Source organism: Brassica oleracea, chromosome C4, assembly GCF_000695525.1.
Source record: "Brassica oleracea var. oleracea cultivar TO1000 chromosome C4, BOL, whole genome shotgun sequence".
Classification (NCBI taxonomy): domain Eukaryota; kingdom Viridiplantae; phylum Streptophyta; class Magnoliopsida; order Brassicales; family Brassicaceae; genus Brassica; species Brassica oleracea.
This window is the reverse complement of record NC_027751.1, coordinates 40,709,765-40,728,079: the sequence shown is the minus strand read 5'-3', so window position 1 is coordinate 40,728,079 and position 18,315 is coordinate 40,709,765. Positions and strand designations below refer to the sequence as shown.

The 18,315-nt window shown below is 33.6% G+C and overlaps 2 protein-coding genes and 1 pseudogene across 2 annotated transcripts; all 3 read right to left on the bottom strand.

Annotated features, from left to right (window-relative positions):
• Positions 1-1,536: 1,536 nt before the first annotated feature.
• LOC106336690 (MADS-box protein SVP-like) lies at positions 1,537-4,881 on the bottom strand. The gene is made up of 9 exons (XM_013775606.1): positions 4,477-4,881; positions 3,641-3,719; positions 3,215-3,279; positions 3,032-3,131; positions 2,891-2,932; positions 2,762-2,803; positions 2,430-2,471; positions 2,187-2,341; positions 1,537-1,804 (listed from the first exon to the last, which is right to left on the bottom strand). The coding sequence occupies exons 1-9, from the start codon at positions 4,656-4,658 to the stop codon at positions 1,786-1,788; spliced, it is 726 nt and encodes a 241-aa protein (XP_013631060.1). The 5' UTR covers positions 4,659-4,881; the 3' UTR covers positions 1,537-1,785.
• A 7,568-nt stretch (positions 4,882-12,449) lies between these two features.
• On the bottom strand, positions 12,450-14,169 carry LOC106340856 (annotated as a pseudogene).
• A 1,202-nt stretch (positions 14,170-15,371) lies between these two features.
• Positions 15,372-17,359, bottom strand: LOC106340626 (F-box/LRR-repeat protein At3g58930-like). The gene is made up of 4 exons (XM_013779472.1): positions 17,263-17,359; positions 16,163-17,133; positions 15,948-16,088; positions 15,372-15,866 (listed from the first exon to the last, which is right to left on the bottom strand). Exons 2-4 carry the CDS (start codon positions 17,114-17,116, stop codon positions 15,513-15,515), a joined length of 1,449 nt encoding a protein of 482 aa, XP_013634926.1. The 5' UTR covers positions 17,117-17,133; positions 17,263-17,359; the 3' UTR covers positions 15,372-15,512.
• Between the last annotated feature and the right edge of the window lie 956 nt (positions 17,360-18,315).

Here is an 18,315-nt window from a genome sequence, read left to right as displayed (position 1 = left end):
TAATTGTAAAATTTATTTTTAAAATAGTATTTTTTTGACATAAACATAATTTTGAAATTATTAAATAAAATAAATTAATTATATATCTTTTAAATTTTATATGTTAATATATTTTTATATATATATTACAAATGTATTTATTTGAAATAAATATATTATATACTAATTTTTATAATAATTTTATTAAACAGTATATTATATAATAATTTTTATAATAATATTATATTACAAATGTATTAATTTTATATGTTAATATATATATTACTAATCATTCTATTAAATAGTTTAGCAAAAACATACAATTTCTGCAGCATACTGCTTTTATATCATAATGATACTGATTTATTATCTGCTCTACCAACTAAGGCCTTAAGTGGTTCAAGTAAGAAAATAACTGAAATTAAAATATTTAAATAGGAAAAACAGTCAAATATTTTTAAGCCCATATAAGGCTCATTTAAATAGATCCAAGTGGAAGTCCATAAGTTTGTGTTATTTCTTTTTTTCTTTGCTTAAGTTTGTGTTATTTCTTTCCAATACCAATATACCATCTACATGGTGTTCATTTTGCTGACGCTTGATCAGATTTTAAACAAATAATTAGACAGAACAAAACAAATAATGACTTAGTATTAGCGAAATATTATTAGAATATGATTTTTTTGTCATAAATCAAACAGTCGTACAAGCTTTTGAGGGTTTAGAGGCAACTGATTGGGTTGGTTCAGCGGTTAGTTTGGGCGTCTTGGTGAGTAATAGCAGCTCTAATATTCACTCTAGCCTTTGAAAGCAATTGGTCTGTTGTTTTTTCCAATCCAAGTTTACAAAAACAAAGATATTGAGTTTTCAAATGTTTAGGCCTTCCGCATGTGTCTCGTAATTGGATGCGTCAGTAAGATACACTATCATAAGTATAAGCGTTTTCCGATGAGTTTAAACAATTGTGATGCTCGTACGATTTTTTTTTGAAGTACCCATATCACTTTATATCAGTTTACCTATTATCCTGCCCTCTGTTCTAAAAATCGGCCGTCTGGACGCTACGCGTCATTGTTCCGCCCCGATTTGATGCCAAATCGGTTAAAAAAATCAGATATCCGATTTCTCCGCCTAGACCGCCTAATCTATTTTTTTTATTTTTTTTATTTTTTTTAATAATATTTTATTTATTTATTTGATCTAAAATTTTATAAATATCATTTATATTCATAATTTTGATGAAAATTACATTATATTAAGTCTATATATTCTATTTGTGTGTTTTATACGATCTTAAACATGAAAATGTATTAATGTTATACACAACTAAAAATTAATATGTTTTATAACATAGAAAACAATCTAAAAATTCCGTCCGCATAATTTCTGATTAATCCCCGATTTTCTCTTTAGACGCTAGGTCCAACCCGACCGCACGAATAGCGCCTACCACCTTGCCGAACAGGTCCTACCTCTATGTGTGAAACTTTGGCTAATACTGTACTTGTTGGCTTATAGACGTCTTGTATGAAATTTTAACGGAAAAGATCTAAGGTATGTACCAAGAGATATACTATGAGGTCGACAGCCACGTTACACTATCAGATTGGTCAATACAGCATAAACATACCGTATGTTGATGATGATAACACAGAAATGCAGTGAAGAGAGCTAATAATATCATAGAGTAAAAGGAAAACCTCTTCCTCAGACAAAAACTTACATCAAACAAGAGAAATTACTACATTGCCACTTGTTACCACAGAGTATCTCCTCACTCCACAACTTCTTTGTATGGTTCCATCTCTAACCGCCATACGGTAAGCTGCAAGAAACCAAACATTAAATTATATATTTATTTTCATACTAACATATGCAAAACAAACGTAAATTAGTGGTCTATTTTTCACGTTGGATTTAAATAAAATGTTGCATATCATTTTTTTTTTGTCGTTGCTGCATATCATATATAATAGGGGCCGTAAGATAAAATAGCAAGATCATTGTTAAAAACATAGACGAAATTATGTCAACTTATTTTCAATCCTTTTATCATTTTACGAAGAAATGATTAACATGTGATTTTTTAGGCCATATACTCTTCTTTTCTTTTTTAGATAATATTAGTTTTACAAACAAAAATCATGTCAACTTATTAAATCAGGAAAATAACCAAAATTAAGCCATGGTGAAAAATAATGAATTACCCGAGCCTTAGAGAGGTATCGGAGCTCTCGGAGTCAACAGGAGCGCCGGTGGAGTTTCCGGCGTTAGTAATGGACTCTGACGAGTGCCCTTCCTCGTACACGGCGGTCTTCTCCGACTCAACACCACCGTATCTTTCATGCATATTATTATATATCTTCACCATAACACAAACAAAAGTTCCAAATTTAGCATTAAACAAAAGTTCCAAATTTAGCATTAAACTTGAAATAATACCGACTTACTTGCTTGCCTAGTCGCTCGTTCTCGTCTGTTAGTTGTGTTCCCTGCAAAATCAAGATTGAAAAACATAAAAGAAAAAAAAAGGAAAATATATATATTAACCTCAAGTTGAAACAAAACAATGCACACTCTACATCTTGGACCAAGTGTCCACAGATGAATTTATATTTTTTTACTGGATGAATGTCCAAAAGTTTTACATTAAGGCTAACTAACTATATTAATTTTCCATAGAGATAAGACACTATTTAACCATGCTAACCACTTGGTTTAACCGTTTATGTCAAAGTATGATCAAAGATATGTGTTATAGGAGAAAGGATAAGATGTGTACATGCTGCCTTAGCCGCTTGTTCTCATCCATCAATTTCATTCCCTAAACACCAAAAAGCGAGATTTGAACTCTCAAAATTGCCAAAATCATTTGAATCAATAAGTAATAAACCTCTTTTCGATATTTTACCTTTCTTTGAAGGTCACTGATCTCACTCATAATCTTCTCACTCTGCAAACAACATCTCGCATTCGTAAGCTTCGAGAATGATATACATTGTATCATACGATTTACTACTTTTAACATCAATAAGTCATAAGTGAGAACAACCTTTGTTTCAATCACGCGCGTCAAACCAGCTTCAAGGGCCTTTTCCAGCTGTTGCAGCTCTTCTATGCTAAGTCCTTGAAGTTCCTCTCCTCTCATTTGCCTATATTTAATTATATATAAACATGTACTTAGAAATATGATAGTTGGTAACGTTTTTTTGTAGAATATGCATATGTAGTGTACCTTAGTTGGTGGCTCTTGTCTGCAATTTCTTTGCTCAACCGGGAATTTTCACTGTTCTCAACCAGCTAACAAGTAAAACATTGACTTAAGAACTTAAGCAAACCCATTCATGTTAATCTATACACATTGACTAATTCTACATGTCTAGCTAGCCTTAGAGAGCGCGCAACCATTCATGTAAAAAAGGTTTTAAACCAAACTGATTATACAGAGAATCACAAACAAAGTCTTTTAAACACTCTTAGTTTGTTTGGATCGCATATAGTCAAAATATAATGTAATCGCATACAATCAATATAATGCTTGGGTCCTATTAGTATAATGTTTTAAAGTTTCTTGATAAAATTTATGTACATGAGGATACATTAATTAAAAATGGTAATATAACGGAATAGATTTTATAAGCTAGAGAATAGCAAAGCTAACCTGTAACTCAAGAGATGGCTGATCAAGCTTCTCCAAGTTCTTTGACTGCAAATTATGCCTCTCTAATACTTCCCTCATGCTTCATTATATAATGAAAACACATTCCAATAAGTACCTTACTATATAAGACTATAAATGATATACCATTATGTTATAAACATCAACATTATTGATATGTCCTTGTACTTAGATATAAAAAATAGCAACAATGTACCCAAAATGTGAAATCAAAAGACACAATCTAAATTCACAAAACAATATAATTCTCAAACAGACAGTATTTCATGTTAAACACTGTCGTTTTTAATAATTAACATCTATCTATATACTTATATGTCAGCGTGTATGTATAGATGTCCCGAAGATAGGAACTGAACTGATAACTCGTGGGTCAGAAATCCAAAATCATATCTTTATGATAAGTGGTTTTAGATTCCCAACATCTATATAAACATATAGTCACCACATATTTATAAATAAATATGACATTGATGGCTTTCCATATATCAACCACAATAAATATATATACATAATTATACAAAAAAATATAGAGTATTATATTAAATGACTAAAACATTTGCATTATCTTGAATATTACTGTACGTAGATAAGCTTATTTGCCTAAATAAAGAGTTTACCATGGTACTATTTATGCATTTTTGGTATTCTTATATAAAAAAGTTAGTGGTCCAATACGGGTTTGATACAGTAAACTTTTGTGTATGACATACACATGTAAGAACTAAGCTTATTCTGGATCTAGAGACGATTCTTTAGAGGTTTTGAGAAATCTAAAGAGAACGAGAGAGACACAAGGTAGAGAGAGAGAGAGAGACCTGGAGCTACAAAACTCGAAGAGCTTTCCGGTGGAAGAGAAGACGATGAGGGCAACATCAGCGTCGCAGAGAACGGAGAGCTCTTCAGCTTTTTTGAAAAGACCTCTTCTTCGTTTAGAGAAAGTTACTTGTCTCGCCGTCGCGTTGTCGATTTTCCTGATCTGAATCTTCTCTCTCGCCATCGTAAAAAGGGAAAGAAAAACCCTAAAACAGTAAATTTTATTTGATCTGAAAACCCAAGAGGAAAAGTATGGATTGGATGAACAGAAGGAAGATCTTGAATTAAGATTCAAGAATGAGTGTGATTAAAGAGAAAGTAAAGAGAGAGAGAGGGGAGGAAGAACCAGAAGGAAACAAATTATGAGAGAGAGATTTATTGCTAAAAAGGGAGACTTTAAAGATGGGAGAGAGAGTGACAAGACGACTGAAATGGAAAGTGATGTGTTTTTTTTTGCTAAATTTAGAAGAATAATATGATTTTCAAGACAGTAAAAACCCTAGCTTTGAAGATTTAAAAGAACGGAAATTAGAGTCTTTGTGAGAATTAGATCTACATGATGAATCCATAAGGAGAATTACGACTGAACAGGTTCAAACAAAAACTCAGAAAGAAAAAAATAAATAAATAAAAGGAAATAGCTAAAGGAATATGTTTTTATTTATTTTTTGTTCACTGAGCTAAAGGAATATCAATTCTTAAGGTCAAGGAAAGAAGTAGACACGAAAGGAGTTTGATTGGTAAAGGTGATATATTTATGAGAGAAGGGTCTATTATTTAATAATATTATCAAATATGACGGGATTTCTTAAGTGGTTATATTTAGAAAGAAAGAAATTTAATATTATTGTTTAGATATTGGTATGTGTGTGTGGTGGTTATTGGATGTGGCGAGGAAATAGGATTTGAGTCTCCAATGAGAAGAGAGGTGTTTGCTTGGGCCAATGGGGAATTTCTGTAAATAGGGAAGCATAAAATGAGCTGTCTCACTTTGTCACTTACATACACTATGGCAACCAATTGTTCGCATTTGCTGTAAAAATTTTCATAAACTCTGCAAGAACTTATGGCCTAGAATATAATTTCATACTAATAAAGTTGGTATATATGGAATTGTCAATTATGTATGTTATTAGCTCATAAATAAGAAATATTTACACCTAAGGTCACATTCCTCTTATTTAATTACACGTTAGGATACATTGTGTCAGTAAGACACTTTTTTTAGGAGCTAAAAGTGGGTCCCAACTAAATCTTAACTGATTTGTTCGATTCTAACCAGGGAATTGCCAACTAGCTTATCACTTTTGCGGGTTTTATTCACAGTCCTTGATGCTGAAAAAATTTAAACGGCTCAGATCAAACTTAACAGATCTTGATAAGACATATATTTGCCACTTCACCACAACCATTAGATTTACCACCAATCGACGGCCCTGATTAACTCTCTTATTTCTCACCTTCTTCGGTTCTCCACATCGTCATCTTCTCCAAAATTGTTCATCCTAGAAATTTCAAGCTTACTAATTAATCAAGCAAATTTAACCATACTGATGATTGGATCCTAAACTCTTATAACTCGAGGTTTGTGTTCTAAGTTTGTTTAATTTTTTTTTTGTTCACGTTGCGTCTAAGCCGTTAACTCTAGTTTCTCCATCCATCTATCTTTCATGGCGGACCAATGTATGGTTATCGCCGGTGAATGGAAGATATCCGACGACGGTTCAACCCCATCGCTATGACCATCACTTTTGGGATCCTTTTTCCTAGACGACACACTTGCGGTTCTCATGCCCCGAGGTGATTGTTGGCATCAATATAACCAAAATCGCCCCACACATCATTCATTGCACCACCGGTAATGCGTTCGACCACACTCTGCTTATCTCGGGGTACTACCAACTGGTACTACCAACTTATTGGAAGCCTGAACCAGACGACACCGACGTACATCATCATAATTATCCAGATGTACACCAATATTCATCGTCCACACGTACAACTCACCGGCTACATCCAACACCGGCGTACATCATCACAATTATCCAAATGGACACCAGCCTACGCATCCACACGTACACCCCACCAGACGACATCTAACTCACCCCAACCTCCCCTGTTACCCCTCACGTGTCCGAGACTAGGCCACATTTTCAAAGTGCATAAATCGTTGTACATGTATATACCTTGATACATGTATAGCTTCATACATGTATATACATTGATACATTGATAGCTTGATACATATATACATACACGTTGTGTGTTTTGTGTGTTTGTTTGTGTACTTGATATTTCAAATTGTTCTATTTATTGTTGTACACAACACATTTATGCTTTCATTTTTTCTGTACATATTGAATTTGCACTTTAGACGAAGCTTATACACTATAAGTTAGAGTCTTGTGTACATAATTTGTTAGAGTCTTGTGTACATAATTTTCTTGAGTTTTAAAACTGTGTACACATGTACACTATAAGTTATAAGTACACATGGACATAGAATAATGTGTGCATTGTTTTACCGTGAGTCCAAAAGGTGGGTTCCTATGTCATGGACATTCCATGTACTTATTACTCATCAATTCTATTTGTTTTTACACATATATCATTTTCATATATCTTAACATTTTCTGTAGATGATTAATTGTCTTTATAGCTAGGTTGTCTACTTTATTTGTGTCTATGCTGTATTGTCCATAGAGAAATCTTTAATAATATTCATGCATAAACTAGTTTCCCAGACATCGTACACCTTCTTACGGATAAATTGAACAATTTACCAAACAAGAACTATGTTGCACATTTACAATAAAAAATATCACTGTCCCATACTCCCCAATCCCCTTCCTTCTCCTCCCCACACTCCATCATCAGTGGCACAGTCAGCTGCAACCAAAATTACACAACAAAAAAAAACAAAATCAATAAGCATCTCAGATTATGTATACATGTACAACACAAACATCATTTACGCTCGTGTTCATTTAAAAAGTACCTACATTTCAGAACATGTACACAAGTACAACTACGTTTACCATTGTACACATGTACACCACATATTCAAGTGTACAACCTACAATGTGTGTACACATGTCCACCGACTAACCTAAGGATCATGCTCAACATCTATTCTTCGTGGTTGTTGTATCGTAATCAATCACATACCCATCCTTAAACTCCCCCACAAGGCAGCCCAGTAATGAACCCAACAACCTCTCCATCTCTTCACTTCCTTCAAGCACTTATCTTCACCAGTATCGGTTTGCGTCGGTAACCTCTCATTAACCGCTTCATCCTCCTGTTTCGCGGCCTAACCTGCTTTTACAATATTTGATAATTACAGACCAAAATAAAATGTACACATGTACAACCTGTTCAACGTTCTCAATGTACTCATGTACAACATGTTTCGTACATCCGTACATTACTCATCCTATTTTTACCTTTCTCTCATTTGGTTTACCCACCACTCTATCTTTGTTGCCTCTAGCTCCGGAATCCTCTCCATCTCTCCTTAGCTCAGTCTGCGCCTCCCCTTCTTCATCTCCCGCCCCAACCTACACGTACAACATTTCTTAATCACACACCACATTAAAAAACGAAACCCCAAAACCATAACCCTTTTTCGAATCCCACAACTCGAAACCAGAAATTTCAAAACCCAGAATCCCAAAAACACATCAACGATCTTAGATAACTCCAATATTGGAGCCCTTTCGCGAACCCAACCCCAAATTTGACACTTAAACCTAGACGCATTCGAAACCAGAAAAAGATCTAACCTTTGTCTTTCCCCTTTGATGCTCGCTTCTTCCTCGACGACATCATCTTCTCCGTCAGTCTCCGCCGTATTCCGCTGTGTAAACGTTCTCCGTCAGCCTCCGCCGTATAAACGTTCTCAGAACCATCTCTTCGTTTCTCTCTCGGCGAAAATAGTTTTACCAATTTAGATCTGAAAAGATCTACTTTCTACGGGCCCAAAGATAAAAAAAAAAAAAATGTATTTCAACTTTATTTCAAGTCCACCACCCATTACCCAATATTTTTGAATTTCAAATATCCTAAACAGTCTAACTAGAAATAAAATGGCTATTTACCTAATTGTCCATCCCTGGTTTAGCTTTTATGAGGATAAATGAGTCTTTAACCACTATAAACTGTCTTGGTAGCAATTGTGTTCTATTGTGTGATAAAAACACACAATGTGACAATTTGTGTTAATAACTCTATAAATAAATCAATTTCAGAAAATTAAAATAAATTTGTTTTTATCGATTAATCAAAATTTTATAGTAGATCGATATTTTTATAGTTTTAGTATTTCATACTATTCATGTTCAGTTAAGATAGATTTTTTAAAATTTTTTCGTAAATTTTTTTTTAAACAATAAATTTTATATAAATACATCAATTTGAAAATGATCATTTCCAAGTAGTTCAACAAAATTAATTAATTTTCTCAAATGTTACATTTTCAATTAATTAATAAAAAATTATAGAAAACCATCTAGGCGAATATTTGTGGAACATATATTAAAGAAGCGGAATGAGCATTATATATCTCTTAGGTGAATATTTGTACCATAATTTTATAATTTGGACTATCATACCTTTAGAGTTACTCAAAGATCATACAAAATAAAGTACATTAAAATGACGTACGCTAATTACACACACAACTAAAATATTGACTGAACTAAAGATAACTATTTGATTCTAACAAATTCTTCTTTTTAAAAATATAGAAGTTTACTTTTCAAACAATTTTCTTTTTTCTTTTGTGTTGAAGTTATTTTTGAAATGATCATTTCCAAGTAGTTCAACAAATTTAATTAATTTTCTCAGATGTTACATTTTCAACTAATTAATAAAAAATGTTTACATTTTGTGAAACATATCTTAAAGAAACGGAATGAGTATTATATATCTCTTAGGTCAATATTTGTATAATAGTTTTAGAATTTGGACTATCATACCTTTAGAATTACTCATAAATCATACAAAATACATTACACATAATGACTTAAGCTAATTACACACACAACTAATATGCTTGAGTAAACTAAAAATTACTATTTGATTCTAACAAAATCTTCTTTTTGAAAATATAGAAGCTTATTTTCCTAACAATTTTTTTTTTCTGTTGAAGGTATTTTTTTTGAAATTGTTCTCGATAATATTCAATAAGATAACTACTTTAACGATACACAAAATTATATTAATCTTGTGTTGGAATGATTTTGAAATCAAAACATTTGGATATCTATTTCGATCAATGTATTTTAGAAATTTAATGTCTTGTTAATTTTTATCATTTTAACTCAGAATAGACAAAAATATTAATTGATTATATCATTTACATATATTCTAAGGTTTCATTGAACAATCCAAATAAGGAGAATGTACTAAATTTAAAAACTAGAGTAATTTGTATTAAAATGTTAAATTATTAGTTATTCAGATATTGTAATTTAAAAAAAATTAGTATTAGTAAACCTGTGATTTTAAAACATATGTTAAAATATATTTTTATTAGAAATATTTTAAATCATAAATTTTAGAAAAATCAATATGATTTTAATTTTTTTAATGGGATTTCGCAATTATTTTTATATAAAAATATCCAAATTATATGATTTTGCTTGGTAATGTACTCTAGACTAAAATCATGATAACTTTTCTGATTCATCTAAAATTTATGGAAACTGAATCTTTTCAAACTTAATTTTTAATACACTTATTTTTATATAATGATTTTTTTTTTGTTTCTAATTTGGGTTTATTATGATAATTTAAAGAATTGTCTTTTCTCTGGTTAGATTGACCAACTAATGTTTTATTTGTATGTTTCTTGGTTACGTAAAATTCGATTGAGCAAAAAAACCGAACTGAGTTAAACCAAACCAACCAAACCAAAACCGATTCAAACCGAACCAAAATCTATTTCAAACCATTTGGTTGAAGATTTTCCCAACCTGAATGGTCCGAACCTAACTGAGAAACCGATGTGTTTTGTAATTATTTAAATTAAAAATATTAGTAATACCAATATACTAAAATTCTAATACTATATCACGTATTTTCCATTTTTCATTCATTAACATATATTCTTCTAACCTAATATGTAATCATCAAAATATTTGATTTAAAAAAAAATAGAAAAGTTTGTATGTTTATATTTTTGTATATGTAAACGTGGATGTTAAATCTAAATCTAAAACCTAAAGTAAATTTTATTAAAAACCAAAGTTCTTCTCAACAACGTCACATGGAAGATGATTCATTACATGTTTTTTAATAATATAAGAGACATTACTAATGATGTTGGTTTTTTTTATTTTAGTTAACTTTCATTTGTTTTATATCTTATATACTTTTTGTGACTTTCAAAAATATATGTTTCAGTTTTATATTGAATTTAGTTCACATAATTTATGTTTTAGAACATAATTTCTCTTAAAAAATTATACTAAGAAGAACATAATTAAATTGATCCAAAAAACAAACCGAACCAAATATAAACCGAACCGAACCAAACTAACTATGGTTTATTTAAGTTAGAAAAATACTAGAACCGAACTAACCAAACCGAACCGAACCCGAACCGAACCCGAACCGAGTAAATAACCGAAGTTCCCATCCTTGAAACCACACCATAAGGAAGGATACATACATGAGTGCTAAACAACACCGAGATTGAAACATTTCAATCTATATGATAACACATATTTTTGTAACTTATAAAATATGATTAACTATATGATAACACATATTTTTGTAACTTATGTATAGAATATGATTAACTATATGATAACACATATTTTTGTAACTTATGATGACACATATAGGATATATAATAGTGATCAGGGGTGGACGTTCGGGTTCGTTTCAGATCTTATAAGATTCGGTTCGGATTTGGATAACCAACTTAAATTGTTTTGGTTTAATTATTTGGATAGATAATTAATAATTATTTAAGTATTTTTGGAGTTTTGAGTATATTTTAACTATTTTATATATTTACGTTTGATTATTTGTATATATTTTCAAATATTTAAACGAACTGAAAAGTATCATATATATTCTGGATGTTTATATATATATATATTAAATCTAAAAATAATTAATATATAAGTATATAAATCTATTTTGGATATCCAAAGTACTTCGGTTTGGATCATATTAGGTTTCAGTTCTTGAAATACCAAAATTTTGAATAATTCGGATATTTAATCAATTTCAGTTCGGATTTGGTACTACTTATTCGGATTGGGATCGGATCGATTCTTCGAATTCTAGTTTTTTGTCCAACCCTAAATAATGACATAAAAAACAAAGAGCATCATATTTTTTGAAAAATATATCCGCGCGGAAGAGCGGATCAAAATCTAGTTTACTTTTTGAACAGTATGGGCCGCACGGGACTGTTCTCTTTTGGGTTTTGATTGGTCAAAGTGTCAGAGTGACCATCCCAGCCACTGAGTAACAATGCCCCTAACCTTTTAGCTATTTTAGGCCTCGACAGACCCTACTCTGTACTCACTGACACTTCTTTCCATGAACATGAATCATACAACAGTGACAGTTACTAAAAACCAAAAATCATAATGGGCCTATTTCAAAGCCCATTTCGTTATGGAAGGTACGGAAAGAGTCTAGTCGATGCCTTATACTCAGTCAGTGTTGGCTAAAGAGTCGCCAACAACATTTACAATGCCGAGGTTAAAGGTATGTATGTGCAAGGCCAAAGGCAAAGAAGAAACTCTCGCAAAAGATTTTAAAAAATTAATATTTACCGATTGGTTTTGGTTGGAGATGGCTTTCAAGCCAAGTTGTCTGATTAAGATTCATGTTAAGAAATCACATTTAAACATATATCACATGACAAAAGATGACAAGACCAAAGAAGAAACTCGGACAAAAGGTAAAAAACATATCAAGGTTTTGGTTTGAGATGGCCAAGTTTTCTTCTTCAGATATGTCCTTGTGCAGTCCATTTCTCATCCAGAAAATCACTCACCAGGAGCTTGACATTGAAACTCGGCCACAACTTGCTGTAGAGTTCAAACATCTCTATGACCAGTTCAGACACTTGATCGTTTCTGAGCTGTGTAGGATCATTATCTTGAACAAAGACGTCCAGCCTCTTCAAACAGGGAAAATAGTCCAAGAAATGCTTAATCATGTTCATCTCTTTCATTGTTCCTCGAAACCCTTGAATCTCTAACCTCTTCACTGGACAAGACCTGAGTGAATGACCTCTGTCTTCCCGGGAAATGAAGGGACAAGCATCCCCGCAATCATCTGTTACATAGTGTAATAGACCCTGAAAGCAAGCGTGTAAAGCAGACACAAGGTTCAATGCAAGTAAAAAATACACATGTAGTTCCATGGTTTACAATTTTACCTGTATGATTATAGTTTCCAAATGTGGACAGTTCCTTAGAAGAGCTGGCATTGCTTGCCATCCTCTACCCTCTTCACTCGTAACACTTAAAAACTTGAGGTTGTTGAACACTGGCATTGCATCACAACACTGATCAGAAAGCACCTGAAAACACAAACTATACATTATGCAACTAATGTTTCACAAGTACTAGACGAGTGAGTAGAATACAAAAACTGACCTCCAGAGTATCAGAAGTTAGGGAAAGTGTCTGAACATTTTCTATGCCGTTTATGAGTTTCACCACATTGCCAAAGTGAAGCACAACATCACCCTCATCACCATCCTCTAGCAACTCACCATTATTTGGCTCTCTTAGTCGCTTGATCTGAGCATCAGTTACTATAAGACTGATAGTAGCCTCAACTAGTTTCTTCATATTAACCAAAGGATAGTCTTCCGCAACTAAGTCATAGTAGCTCAAGGAAAGCAGGTTTGGAGTATCAAAAGAAACGCTCTTTGGATTTACAAATCCTTAACAACCGGTGCCATGGAGAATTAGCTTTCTGAGGATTGCACTTGACACTATCACATATGGTTCCCTCCACTCCACAGTAGCCATCCGTAGCTCCTCAAGCACAGGGAAAGAAGGAATAAAATCCTCAATCTCACCACACAAGACCAACTCCGAGTCGATATCAAAACTCTTAAGCATTGGTAAGGAGAAAAAAGAAGAACATATAAACCATCTACGCCACCACCAATCAACGCAGTGTTCGCTTCTTAGTTTTAGCTTCACGAGAGTGCTACTGAAGAACAGCTCTCTAGGCAGACGATAACCATCTTCTTCCGTATCCTCGTAGGAGAAATCAGTGAAAAGATTAAGGTCAGAGACACCACGCTCCAGCACGTTACATATCCAACGGTTCACAGTATCTGGATGGACACGACCAGAGATACACTTTAGTGAGAAGTTGTTGATAGGAGAGTCACCCTGCATAGCCAATACTCTATCCACAAAATCAACGAAGCTACGTTGCATCTCTTCCCTTTCACCTTTGCCATCTTGAGGATGAAGAAAGAGAGAGTCATCAATGTGAATATTATTAGGAACAAGTTTCCAGAGATTGAGCCAACTCTTTGAGAGAACCGAAGTCAAAGCAGCGTTCTTTGTGGGAAGGAAAGACAAGACGTGACAAAGAAGCTCGTCCGGTAGACTGCTGATACGATCCATCACGAAGTTAAAGTGGTGAACCAGTCAGCTGCTTCAAACCTCCAAATTCAACAACTTTGTCCCTAAAGAGACAGTGGGAACAGAGTAGACCACAGTTAAGTTAACAAGGCAAAAATATGTAATAATCCACACCAAAAAACAAAATTTTTGCAGATAAAGGTTAAAGGGAAGGTAGAGAGAAAAACCCAAAACCTAAAGTTAGGGTTTTTTCAGAGTGCTGAATAATATACACAACAAAAGCAATGTACCAAGAGAGGAAAGTAGAAGGAGGCTTTCACTTGGACTAGACAAAGAACATCCAATTTTATAGTGTCGGTCTTATGTGAACCGGTTCTTTTACTTTTTTAAAAATTGCCGGTTTAAATTTGGTAAACAAACTGGGAGTGTTGAACTTTGGGCTATAGATCCAAAACCAAATAACCAAACTTAACCGACGGTTCGGGACTGCATCTTATCAATTACCCTTACCCGCACGAGTCATATATTTTTAGAACCAAAAATTAAAACCAAATCCGAACGGAACCGACAACCGAATGATTATCTAAATTTTTATGGTATAGTTTCTATATTTATAAATATTACTTATATTTAGTTTTAAAATAACAATATTATTTAAATTATTATTTATAAACTGAAATACCCAAAATATGAAATTATTAGAGTACTTTTTATTTGAAATATTTAAAATTATCTGAATTATCCAATTTTTATCTGAAAATTTGATTTAATCCAAAAAACCTGAATTAACCAAAAAATGGAATCGAATGGAATATGAAATTGCCTAAAGTGTTCCCAACTTTGTTATCCGAACCGAACCGAATTTTCTATATACCCAAAATGGATCATAAGCTTCTAGAACCAAAAAAAATCGAAAGAACCAAACCGGAATCGAATCAATAACCGAATGCGCAAGGCTAGGTAATATAATATGAAGACAAGCCCAGCTAACAACACTATAACTCCTCCTGACTTTGAACTCCTTAAAATTAACTCCATGAATGGCTTTCATGTTAATAGGTCTTAATGCCATGGAAGATCTCAACAGAGCTTTAGATGCATATAATGCCTTCTTGAGAACTGCAAGTGAGTGTGTTAGCAAGCAAAACCACTCCTTTTTTTCTTACAATTTGCAGCTGCCACTAGTTTCCAAATGTAGTAGATGTATTCTAATTATACTCCTCTCTGTTTGCAGAAACAAGTTTTCTTCTATGGACAACATTTTTACTAAAACCAGTTTATCTAAAAGATACGTAGCAATACTATTAAAATTCACGATGAGAAATCACATAGATAGATGAGAAATCACATAGATACACTATCTAAAACATACATAGATCATCTTGACCGAACAAGAAAACATATTAAGGTTTTGGGATTGGGATTTGAGATGGCGTTTTCAAGCCAAGTTTTCTTCTTCAGATATGTCCTTGTGCAGTCCATTTCGCATCCAAGTAATCGCTCACCAGGAGCTGGACATTGCAACTCGGCCACAACTTGCTGTAGAGTTCAAACATCTCTATGACCAGATCAGACACTTGATCGTTTTTGAGCTGTGTAGGATCATTATCTTCAACAAAAACGTCCAGCCTATTCAAACAGGAAAAATAGTCCAAGAAATGCTTAATCATGTTTATCTCTTTCATTGTTCCTCGAAACCCTTGAATCTCTAACCTCTTCACTGGACAAGACTTGAGTGAACGACCTTTGCCTTCCCGGGAAATGCAGGGACAAACATCCCCACATTCATCTGTTACATAGTGTAATAGACCCTGAAAGCAAGCGTGTAAAGCAGACACAAGGTTCAATGCAAGTAAAAAATACACATGTAGTTCCATGGTTTACAATTTTACCTGTATGATTATAGTTTCCAAATGTGGACAGTTCCTTAGAAGAGCTGGCATTGCTTGCCATCCTCTACCCTCTTCACTCGTAACACTTAAAAACTTGAGGTTGTTGAACACTGGCATTGAATCACAACACTGAGAAAGCACCTGAAAACACAAACTATACATTATGCAACTAATGTTTCACAAGTACTAGACGCAATAGAAAGAAAAAAACTGACCTCAAGAGTATCAGAGGTTAAGGTAAGTCTCTGAACATTTCGTGTGCCATTCACGAGCTTCACCACATTGCTAAATTGGAGAACCTCATCATCACCCTCTAGCAAATCATGATTTGGCTCTCTTACTCGCTTCATCTGCTCATCAGTTACCATAAGGTTGATATGAGCCTCCAATAACTTTCCCATATTAACCACTGGATAATCCTCCGGAACTAACTCAGAGTAGTTCAAGAAAAGCAGATTTGGAGCATCAAAGGAAAAGCTCTTTGGATTTTCAAAGTCATCCCAGCCTTCAATACCGCTGCCATGGAGACTTAGGCTTCTGAGGTTTGCACTTGACACAGTTACATTAAAATCTTCCCACTTCATAGTACCCATTTCTAATTCCTCAAGCATAGGGAAAGAAGTGATAAACTTTTCAAACTCACCACAAACAATCGTATCAGAGTTGATATCAAGACTTTTTAGCATTGGTAAAGAAGAGCCCATGTCTCTGAAGTACCAATCAACACATCGTTCGTTTCTCAGTGATAGCTTAACAAACATCTCTTTAGGCAGACGGTAAAGATAATCATCGAGATCTTTAGCGAAATGAGTGTATAGACTAAGGTCCGAAACACCACGCTTGAGCACGTTACATATCCAACGGTTCACAATATCTGGATGGACACGGCCAGTGATACACTTTAGTGAGAAGTTGTTGATAGGAGAATCACCCTGCATAGCCAGTACTCTGTCCACAAAATCAACGAAGCTACGTTGAATCTCTTGCCTTTCACCTTTACCATCTTGGGGATGAAGAAAGAGAGAGTCATTAATGTCAAGATTAGGAACAAGTTTCCAGAGATTGAACCATCTCTTTGAGAGAACCGAAGTCAAAGCAGCGCTCTTTGTGGGTAAGAAAGACAAGACGTGACAAAGAAGCTCGTCTGGTAGATTGCTGACACGATCCATCAAACAAAAAAAGAGTCCTGCTTTCAAACATCCAAAATTCAACAACCTTGTCCGTAAAAAAAGACATAAACTTTGAACAGGAAACCGCTAAAATAGAATAGAATCAGTCGAAGCAAAAGAGATGTGGAGACAGCTTGAGCAGTTACCTCGTTACAAACGCCAAACTCAATAGGTAAAAGTCTGGGTTTTTCAGTGAATCCGTCCTGTAAGCGAAGAAGAAGATGGCATGGTGGGTGATGAGGAGACGAGGGTTTACAACTGAAAGCGACGATGGAATCTAGTAGGCCTGGGCATAATATCACTAACCCGAAATCCGAACCGAACCAAAACCGAAAAACTCGATCCGTGTCCGGTCCGAAATGTAAAAAAATATCCGAATGAATCTTGTAAGGTGGTATAAAACATATCCTAACCCGAAGTGTTATTAACCGAACCCGAACGGGTAATCTGAAAAACCGAAAAAACCAAAAAATCCGAAAAGATATCCGAATAAACCGATCTGAATATCCAAAATAATATACAATATAATTATATGAAACATGAATATATACTTCAAATATTCAATTTCATATTTATTCTGATATGTTATCTAACAATAAGTATTTAAAAATTAAATAACTACCTTAAATAATTAATTATATATAAATAAATATATATTTCTTATGTTTTACTTTTAAATTTTAGATTTTATTTTGGATATATCCGAACCGATCCGATATAACCCGAATCCGAATGATATATGATTACTTTATGGGTTCTATGATGTGATACAAAACCGACCCGAACTCGATGTGTTATATCCGAACCAGACTCGTACTTGCAAATTTACTAGAATGGGATCTAAGAGGTGTTATAAAAGGGAACCGAAATCTGAAAAACCCGATCCGAACGCTAACGGATACCCAAACGCCCAGGCCTAGAATCCAGTGTGAATGTCTGTTTTATGGTAACCGGTTCTTTTTGAGAATCACCGGTATAATTTGCTAAGCGAACCGGGAATGGTAAACTTTGGGCAGGAAACAAAGGTGATAATCATAAAATAAGCCCAACTAGAGAGATGCATAGTGGTCTAGTAACTACTAAGAATATTATTATTCATTTTTTTTTAAGTGACATTCACAATACGGAAATTGTTTATTGGATTTCTCAAGTCCAAATGAATTTAAATCACTCGTCAATGAACTACTAGTGGTTAATTA